Source organism: Mytilus trossulus, chromosome 6 (genome assembly GCF_036588685.1).
Source record: "Mytilus trossulus isolate FHL-02 chromosome 6, PNRI_Mtr1.1.1.hap1, whole genome shotgun sequence".
Classification (NCBI taxonomy): domain Eukaryota; kingdom Metazoa; phylum Mollusca; class Bivalvia; order Mytilida; family Mytilidae; genus Mytilus; species Mytilus trossulus.
This window is the reverse complement of record NC_086378.1, coordinates 66,856,150-66,866,573: the sequence shown is the minus strand read 5'-3', so window position 1 is coordinate 66,866,573 and position 10,424 is coordinate 66,856,150. Positions and strand designations below refer to the sequence as shown.

Genomic DNA, 10,424 nt, shown 5'->3' with positions numbered 1-10,424 from the left:
ATATTTTGATAATCGTAATTTATTATCTAAGATAGTACAAAAGTTAAAACAGTTTCTTTAAACCTGAGAACACAGTGCTGAGAAAAACATTTTCAACATTAAATACAACCACGTATGTGTATGGTTACAAACGTCTGGCAAGCCATGCATGGACATTAGAAAAACGAAAAATGAATAACTGAATAATAATAAAAACTTACAGTAATGCAATGAAACATTTGGAATATGTATTGAGAGGCTTTCCTATTCACTAACCAACACTTAATTTTCTGACTTATCATTCATGCTTGCTTTTCCAAACGTACTATTCATGCTTGCATTCCCAAACGTACAATTTATGCTTGCATTCCCAAACGTACCATTTATGCTTGTTTTACAAACGTATCATTCATGCTTACTTTTACAGGCGTATCATCCATGCTTGCTTTTACAAATATGCATGCATGCTTTTACAAATATTCATGCTTGCTTTAACAAACGTACCATCCATGCTTGCTTTTACATGCGTATCATTCATGCTTGCTTTTACATACGTATTATTCATGCTTATTTTTACAAACGTATCATTCATGCTTACTTTTACATGCGTATCATCCATGCTTGCTTTTACAAATATGCATGCATGCTTTAACAAATATTTATGCTTGCTTTTACAAACGTATCATCCATGCCTGCTTTTACAAACGTATCATCCATACTTGCTTTTACAAACGTATCATCCATGCTTGCTTTTACAAACGTATCATCCATACTTGCTTTTACAAACGTATCATCCATGCTTGCTTTTACATGCGTATCATCCATGCTTCCTTTTACATGCGTATTATTCATGCTTACTTTTACAAACGTATCATCCATGATTCCTTTATAAACTTATCATTCGAATATGTTTGTTTATCCTAAATAATCATTCATGCTTGAATATTCTAAAGGATCATGCATGCTTGTTAATCATAAATTATCATTCATGCTTGTTTATTTTAAATTATCATTCATGCTTGTTTATTCTAAATTATCATTCATGCTTGTTTATTCTAAATTACCATTCATGCTTTTTAATCCTAAATTATCATTCATGCTTGTTTATCCTAAATTATCATTCATGTTTGTTTATCCTAAATTATCATTCATGCTTGTTTATTTTAAATTATCATTCATGCTTGTTTATTCTAAATTGTCATTCATGCTTGTTTATTCTAAATTATCATTCATGCTTTTTAATCCTTAATTATCATTCATGCTTGTTAATCCTAAATTATCATTCATGCTTGTGCATTCGGAAATCTTGATAGTTATCCTGAAATTGAGCATCGATATAACTGCAGAGTTGATGTTTACGATATATTTATAACTTCTCATTATTATTCATTCAATATTCTAAAACATCATAACAACTGTTTTCAAAGGTTCAGCAATCTAAACATTGTCTGAACGTTTTGCAGATACTGTTTATAAAATTAAAATAAAACAAATGGCACCAACTGATTCTCTGTTTTAAGTCATTGTTGCCTGAATTTTACATTATCATAAAACAAAAATATTCTAGATAAAAACAAATTGTATGCCTTAATCATATGAATCATTTTTTAGATTCACAAACAGGTGTCCTTCTAAGTTTGGGTCTTGTTTGAAAAGGGTTTGATTCCTGAGGATTCCTTTTAGGGGTCGACAGATGATTAGCAGTTTTAATAATGTTTTGGACGTTTTTTCGTGGCACCAAAACCTTTTCATTTCTACTGTTTTCTTTCGGTGGACTGCTTGGACAACTAATCGAAATAACAGGACCATTGTTGGTAGCTTTGTTTGGTGTAGATCTTGGCATTTCTGTTTCCATTGATGAACAGATCTCGTCAAGTGTCGAATCCAAACATCTCTCAGTTTTGTTGAGTAAATTCCTCAATTTTGAAACATCAGCATGTGTTATGTCTGGTCTTGTTTTGCTCAACACAAAAATCATTGCTCTCTGTAAAGAATTTAGTAAAACATATTTATGTTGCTGATTTAGATATGCCATTTTATCTTATTTTTACCGATGATAGACATAATTGGACAAGAAATATTGTTTCTCGTATCAAAATTCTAATTGGTTGAGCACTTTGAATAAGTTTCACTGACACAGAGCGTTTTGTGATTTTGATGGTATAAATTAAATTTTGAAATTCAAATGGCACTATTTAAACATGTAACCAGAGACAAATTCAAATGGAACTATTTAAACATGTAACCAGAGACATGTAACCGATGCAAATAATTCAAAGGCAACCAACCATGACGAAAGAGACAAAGATGCAAAATTTGAATACATCGACAGCAAGATTAAATGAGATAAGTTTGAATATTTCACGGGTTTGACTATTTACTTGACAGTTTGTTCAATTGTTAACCAATATTCAAAGTGAAAGATTGGTTGGGGTTACTTTCACAAACTGGTTTAAACATGTTTAACCTTTAAAAAAAAAAGAATGTGTCTGTCCCATAATCTCATTCCAGAAGCATGCCGTCTATTAGAAGCCGTTATTGGCTGCTGTCTGTAATATATATTTTTAGAATCATTGCATTTAATTGCTTACTAGTATATCTTTTATAGCTTGATATTATATAGTACTAGTATTGCGTGTTGACAACAAGAGTGCACACGCTGAAATGTCTCGCCTTCTTTACTAATCATTGATATTATCTTGATAGACCTAAATAAAAAGCTTTATTACAACTGTGACATAAACTCAACATTTACCAAGAAAACGAAACATTGATCAATGAACCATGAAAATGAGGTCAAGGTCAGATGAACCATGCCAGGCGGACATGTACAGCTAGCAATTCTTCAATACAACAAATATAGTTGACTTATTGCTTATAAATTAAGAAAAACAGACCAAAACGCAAACACTTAACACTTAGCAATGGACCGTGAAAATGAGGTCAAGGTCAAATAAAACCTGCGTGACCGACATAAAGATCATAAAATATTTCCATACACCAAATATTGTTGACCTAATGCATAAAGTATTAAAAAAAAAACTAATAAAACTTAACTTTGACCACTGAACCATGAAAATGAGGTCAAGGTCAGATGACACCTGTCAGCTAGACATGTTAACTTTACAACCATTCCATACACCAAATATAGTAGACCTTGTATCTGAGATATGGACTTGACCACCAAAACTTAACCTTGTTCACTGATCCATGAAATGAGGTCGAGGTCAAGTGAAAACTGTCTGACGGGCATGATCGAGGACCTTGCAAGGTACGCACATACCAAATATAGTTATCTAATCTATACTATTAAACGAGAAGACCTCATTTTTGGTGTCGCTTCTCTTCTTTCCACAATAAACTTATCAACACGCCTCTGTGTCCTATAGGTACAGTGCATAGTGGCATTTGTCATCCATTCATATGATTATTCAGATAGAGTTATTTTTGGAGAAAAACGAGAAAAAAGGCATCCGGATATTGTTCCGTCATTGGACGAAATTTTAAGTAAGATTAGACTTCCGGTTTGCGTTTTTCTGTATACTTTGAACATACATATACAAAGAATAAAGTGTATTTTCAAAATTCTATCTGCTATCATTTTCTTTAAAGTTAACTATCCACGGCAGTCACAGAGTTTATTAAATAGAGAGGGTCTGTATACTTTTCTGTATACTTTGAACATACATATACACAGAATAAAGTGTATTTTCAAACTTCTATCTGCTATCATTTTCAAGTAAACTATCCACGGCATTCACAGAGTTTATTAAATAGAGAGGGTTTGTATACTTTATCAATGACCACTATGGATCGATTTGTAAACTTCGAATATACAAAGAATAAAGTGTATTTTCAAAATTCTATCTGCTATCATTTTCAAGTTAACTATCCACGGCAGTCACAGAGTTTATTAAATAGAGAGGGTCTGTATACTTTTCTGTATTCTTTGAACATACATATACAAAGAATAAAGTGTATTTTCAAAATTCTATCGGCTATCATTTTCAAGTTAACTATCCACGGCATTCACAGAGTTTATTAAATAGAGAGGGTCTGTATACTTTATCAATGACCACTATGGATCGATTAGTAAACTTCGAATTGAAAGTAAATACACTATATTTATATAGTAATGAATGTTCATAATATACAGATAAGCGCTACAATTATTCATGTGAACTTTTGATACCTTTTCTGAAAATTTTACAAAATTCATTGATTACAAAAAAAGAAGAAGTTTTAAAAGGCCCCGAACTGACAATGTAAAACAATTCAAACCAGAAAACAAGCGGCCTTATTTATGTACAAAAAAATGAACGAAAAACAAATATGTAACACATAAACAAACAACAACCACTGAATTACAGGCTCCTTACTTGTTACTAATAATAAGAGAGAATTTAACATTACAAAAAAAATTATCTTTTTTTTCAAGTAGTCACTGAACCATGAAAATGAGGTCAAGGACATTGGACATGTGACTGACGGAAAGTTCGTAACATGAGACATCAATATACAAAGTATGAAGCATCCTGGTCTTCTACCTTCTAAAATATAAAGCTTTTAATAAAGAAGTTAGCTAACGACACCGCCGAAGCCGCCACCGCCGGATCACTATCCCTATGTCGAGCTTTCTGCAACATAAGTTGCAGGCTCGACAAAAACCGTGCGGTGACCTGCAATAGTGAAAATATCTGTATTTTGGTAGATAGTTGTTTTATTGCCAATCATAACAATCCAAGACGAAATCATTGGGGAAAGGTTTGTCGTACACCGTGTTATGTCCAACTTTTACACTTTCTATAATGAGGTGCAAGGTGATTAGAACAGGTTGTCGAACGTAGAACAATAACTCCAATATCCTACACCGAGGCGGTACCACCGACAACAACTGCTTTAAATGAATCGAGATATTTTGTCAATTTATAAATCAATGCGTAACCTCCGAAACAAACCGCAAAATTTTCAGGCAGAGGAGGTTCGGATTGGGTTTTTTTAAACGAGAACAATGAACCAAATATTGCAAAAAATGAAGACAAAATGTACGAGAATAACGGGTTAAAATATAACCAAAAAATAAAGAAACATGACCTGTTAATTAAAAAAATACAGAAATGAATTACCCTTTTTCAATTTCACATATTCGTATGAGCCATGGAATGCGTAGACTGTCGTACACAAAATAACTTTTATTACATGTATATACTAACTTACTTTGTATTTCTCAAAACGTTGGTTAAATTCAGTTTTAGTATTATCCACTTCATTGTGCAATGACCGAATGGTCTTTTTCTGAACTTCACATTGAGTCCATAAAAGGTCAATCTCATTTTGGTTTGAAGTTGATTTCTGAAATACAGAAATATTATCAATAAACATGTATTCACCGTTGCTACAATGTACTACTACCCAGAAACAAATCTCGACAAAGTACTTTGTGGATAACTTAGTTTACAAAAATTACTAACTTATATTGAAATAGCATGTTTATTGAATAATATTACTGAATTTCCGAACATAAATGCCAAAATATCTCTTGGAAGAAATCAAATAAAGTTTTGTTTCTATGTTTTATTAAAAGAAAATATGATCTGGTACAAACGATTTATAAATTTTAGTTATAAGACTGTTTTATTAAAAAGAATTAAAAGAACATAAAATCTTGTACAAATGTCTGATTTTTTTTTGTAATCAGCTCTATAAAAAATCCCTTTAAAACGATACACGATACTATTGTTGTTATACCCTTGGTGTTCTGCTGGTCTGTGTTGTATTGGTCTGTATCTAAAAAATACAACCAAACAAGAAGAGTTAAATATATGACCGAACGCAATCTTCCCGCTGTAAAAAAATACTACATTATAATAGTAATTACCATAATTTAAAAATATATTCAGATAATATTTGGTTTATAAAATAAAAGAGAAAGTATCGGGAATCCATCCAGGACACATGTACAGCAAAAATACAAAAATCAAAGGAACTGCGTTTCACTGCTGTTCTTAATATCAGCCATAGTGTGGCCTTTAACACAAAGTAAAAATTGAAACGTAGATTGTAACCATTTTGAAGATACTGTCATCAAAACTTGTTCCCCGTCCGTTAACTTTGGCAACACATATTTTCCTTGAAAACTACCAAACTTGACCACCGAATCATCATTGGGGTATATTGTTTGAGAAATGTTTCTGACGACCCCAAGTGTAAACCAGAATGACAGACGTGGTTAAAAATAGAACATACGGGTCTAGCTCAAGTTTTGTCTATTTTCTTGAAAACCGCATCGGATTATTTTTACCATCAGTGTTCGGGGTTCAACATTGAAGATCATTTAAAGTAAAAAAAAATCCGATAAAACATGTTGAATGTAAATGATATGAACCTTCGAAGTCAAATATTAAAGGACTACAGAGCTGGGCAGAAATATCAAAACTATTAAGAAATCTTATATAGGAGTTATCGCCTGCAAATGACCATATTTACATTTTTTTTTCTTTCATATTTGCTTTTATGTGTTTTAAAACACTTATTACAAACGAAAATTAATACGAATAAGCAATTACAGCAGCCCTGTTGATAGGTAAATTCTTTGAATTTAATGTTAATTTTAAAGATAAAATGTTGATTTTTACCGGAATGAAAATTCAAAGAGTGTAGTACATTGGCGTCTTACACACATAGCTTACACACTTAGCTTACTTACTTACCTGTTGAACTGTGACGTTTTTCAAGTTGTTCATTTCTTCTTTCAGTTGTCTGGTTTCATTGCGATTAGTGTCCAAATCAGTTTGTAAAGACTCGTTCGTTGTCTGAAATGAAGAGAAATATAGTTTATAAAACCGCAATATCTTTGTACATAGTCATATATTATAGTTGTCTCCAATATATACCAGTCAAAAGCTCCTTATCAAAAGTATGGGTATGCCCCTAAAAGGGCCATTGTTTTATTCAGTCCTTGCGGTCGTTTGTTCGTCATTCCGTTCGTTCGTCCGTCCGTTCGTCCCGCTTCAGGTTAAAGTTTTTGGTCAAAGTAGTTTTTAATGAAGATGAAGTCCAATAAACTTGAAACTTAGTTCACATGTTTTCTATGATATAATCTTTCTTCTTTTAATTCAAAATTAGTTTTTTTACCACAATTAAACGGTACATAAACATAGAAAATGATCATGCGTTTGGTGCATCCGTTTTCCATGGTCACATTCTTGTTAAAGTTCCATTCTCAATTTTATTGTTTATATAGTACATGAATCTATATGCATTCCAGCAATATTAATTACCTTCACATTTTCCATTTCGGATTTCAGATCTGTCAGTTGTTCCGTTACAAGTTCTAAAATTTCGTTTATTTCGGTCATCATATCTCCACAAGCACAATGTCCTGACTTAGGAGTACCACCTACACTTTCCTTTCTTATACTCCCCAACACTTCAGACATACGTTTGGCAACGGATGAAGTGTTCTGTTTTGTGTTCCTGTCACTTTTTGGTGTGTTCCTCGTGTTAGTAGTCCTTGGTGTTTCTACAATATCTCCAAGAGTGAAAGTACTGTTAGCATTGTTTCCTTTGTCTTTCTTGGGATCAATTTCGCCATCACTAACATCAGGAAATTCTTCCGCGCCAATGTCATCAGTATCATTCGTGTTTGTGTTATATTCCTTCAAAATTTTGTCTTGTTCTTGTGTTTCTTTTTGTTTGTTATGTTTTGTGATGTGTTGGTTTTTCGACTTTGTTCCACTTTCAATATCTGCTGTAATGTTTTTATCTTGTGCATTCTGATTTTTCTCACTACGGTTTGATAATGGTTTTCGTGTATTTGCCTTGGTCTGCTTCTTATTCGAATGTCCTCTTATTCTACTGGTATTTACAATTTCCGTTACTGCGCTTGTATCAAGTTCACATTCATCCTGATGTTCTGTTTGATCCAAAATCTCAGTTTCTTTCTCTGGAATTGTCAATTTTTCATCTTGTGTGTCCTTCTTTCCTTTTTTATTTCGTTTACTTGTTGATTTATTGTCGGATCTGTGTGATATTTGTTGAACTTCCGGCGCTGACGCTTCAATTTCATCTTCATCTTTATCAAGTTCTAAATCATCCACAGTATCTTTAATCTCTTTGGCTTTACCTCTGGATTTCATCGGTAATTTAGATTTTGTACTTTTCGATTTTTCCTTTTCTGGTTCCATATATTTTTCTGTTTCTTTTGTGTTCAATTTTCTCTTCTGTGTTTCTTTTTTCTTTGATAATTTAACAATTTCTTTTTCAAGTTTTGCATCATCTTTTGCCTTTTTCTTGACAACTGGCGAGTCTTCGACATAATTAACAACCTTCTTTGCTCTCCCCGTTCTCCTGCTGGAAATATTTTCTTTTTCTTCAATCTATAATTTTTAAAAGAAAACAAAAACATATTTTCATGTATAAAAAAAAAAAAATACGAGCATAGGATATTAAACATCATGATTGTTAAATCTTTATAGTGATGCACATAAATTCATTTTTAATGCGTCTAACGGTAAAATAATTGAGAATGCATACTCAACATAGCATCTTAATTAATCTTACAACACAAAATTTTAGATAAAAAAAATATGGTTACCATATATTTTTAACTTGAATTGTGATTTCAAGCAAACCGACCTGAGAAAATCAAATTCCACGTGTTTTTCTGTTCATCTATATCTGTGTTTTTATCGGTCAATAAGACCATCAGCAGTCTGCGGAGGTCACATAGATTGTTAATAAAATGGCGTCTAGATCAAAATACATATGAAACGTCTAGATCAAAATACATATGAAACAATGATATATATATATATATATATTCAAATATTGAAGAAAAAGTAATTTGAGTTAACAAAAAAATGCCTGCGGTGGTGGGGTTAAGGGGGTGTTACCATTTAATATTTATTGGGGGATTTGAAAAAAAGAAAGGATGGACAGGAATTTGAGTTTAAAAACAGGCAGGCTGAGACACTGTGCAAAAACTTCGATTTTTGACCGCCTTTGCGCCATTTCGTGGCGGTCAGTTTAATTTGGTGGAGAAGCCGGAGTGTCCGGAGAATATACCAAACTTCGATAGCAGAACCTGTCAATCCAAGTCGATGAAGATTATATAGAGTCGACAGAGGCGGATTTAGGGGGGGGGCAGGGGGGCCCGCCCCCCCCCCTTTTGGGAAAAAATGGTTTTATAGGGAATCACTGAAGCGTGACTGGAGCGGCCCCCCTCTTAGGTCAGTCAGTGTGATTACAGTAGTAATTTCTTTGGACCACACGGGTACCGAGGCCCATCTTTGCAACAAAAAAGGCAAGATAACAGTTTATGTAAAACTAATCAAAAAGAAGGGCCGAATAAAGGGATAAATTTAAAGGCATGAAGGAGATTACAACTTACAAATATGCAGGACATTTTTTTCATCACAGCCCCACCCCCTAACAATCAAATGGTATCTCTCTTCATTATAATTAGACGTTTTATAGATCTAACTTCGCACACTGTCTTCCAATTAATACATCGATATCAAACCTTAAAACTTTCAAATATATATAATATATAACTATATAATGTGACAGTTATTTACAACAGATAATACGTTTCGACACGTGCATGCATGTAAAGGATTGTCAGTGTTGTTTGTGGTAACCATGGTAGATCATGGTAGCATAAGTCTTTTTTGCACATATTATTAGTAAATAAAAATACTTACAACAGATTCTTCGACAACTTTTCCTCTTTTCTTTCCTCTGCTCGCCATTTTCACGTCTTATTTTGTTATCTGTGTTTTGTGAAATAAACAAAGTTTGAATAGTACTCATATGATATATAGTACTAACACCACCTAATTGTCCTTGCTCAAGGTCATCACTTTCACTTATTACATGTATACCGTATTATGCCGGGAGGAATGTATACGCCTTTTTTTGCTTCAAACATAATTATGACAATAAAACAATTAAATTCAATTAACGTATTAAAAAATATGTCAAATTCCGAAAACTTCACGACTTACTTACAGTTAATTTCTATTACTCAGTTATCATGTTCGTTATGAGTTATCAGAGACATAATGTATACTATAATATAATCTGGTAAACATTGGCTAAATCTGCATTGCTATTGTTTAAAATAAAAGACAGACATCCAACCATTTAATTGTTTTCATCAAATTGGTGTTCAGAATATATTTGTAAGAAAGAACATACCCCCTCCCCAGCTTCTAAATTCAATCGTCGTCCTCTTAGCAGAGACATATGTACAAGTTGTATATATATATATATGACTCTGTTTTTAGAAAATGTTTCACACAGAACAAATAATAAAATTCTTCATTGAACGCAGCCTGATATGACCGCAGAGGCCGAACCCTGAACAGTTGGGGCAAATTTGGACACAATATTCAAGCTTGAGCTTAATACTGTCTAAAATGGATTGTGATAACATTTTTGAC

At 32.7% G+C, this 10,424-nt stretch overlaps 1 protein-coding gene across 1 annotated transcript; it reads right to left on the bottom strand.

Moving 5' to 3' along the window:
* Positions 1–9,960, bottom strand: LOC134722941 (uncharacterized). Its single transcript, XM_063586574.1, has 6 exons — positions 9,684–9,960; positions 7,260–8,357; positions 6,690–6,791; positions 5,728–5,766; positions 5,197–5,331; positions 1–1,963 (listed from the first exon to the last, which is right to left on the bottom strand). Exons 1-6 carry the CDS (start codon positions 9,729–9,731, stop codon positions 1,580–1,582), a joined length of 1,806 nt encoding a protein of 601 aa, XP_063442644.1. The 5' UTR covers positions 9,732–9,960; the 3' UTR covers positions 1–1,579.
* Between the last annotated feature and the right edge of the window lie 464 nt (positions 9,961–10,424).

Coding starts and splice junctions, on each gene's coding strand:
- LOC134722941 (XM_063586574.1), bottom strand. CDS start 9,731: ATGGCGAGCAGAGGAAAGAAAAGAGGAAAAGTTGTCGAAGAATCTGTT. Junction 5,767..6,689: donor AAAACGTCACAGTTCAACAG/GTAAGTAAGTAA, acceptor TGTATTTTTTAG/ATACAGACCAATACAACACA. Junction 1,964..5,196: donor AACGTTTTGAGAAATACAAA/GTAAGTTAGTAT, acceptor AATTCTTTACAG/AGAGCAATGATTTTTGTGTT.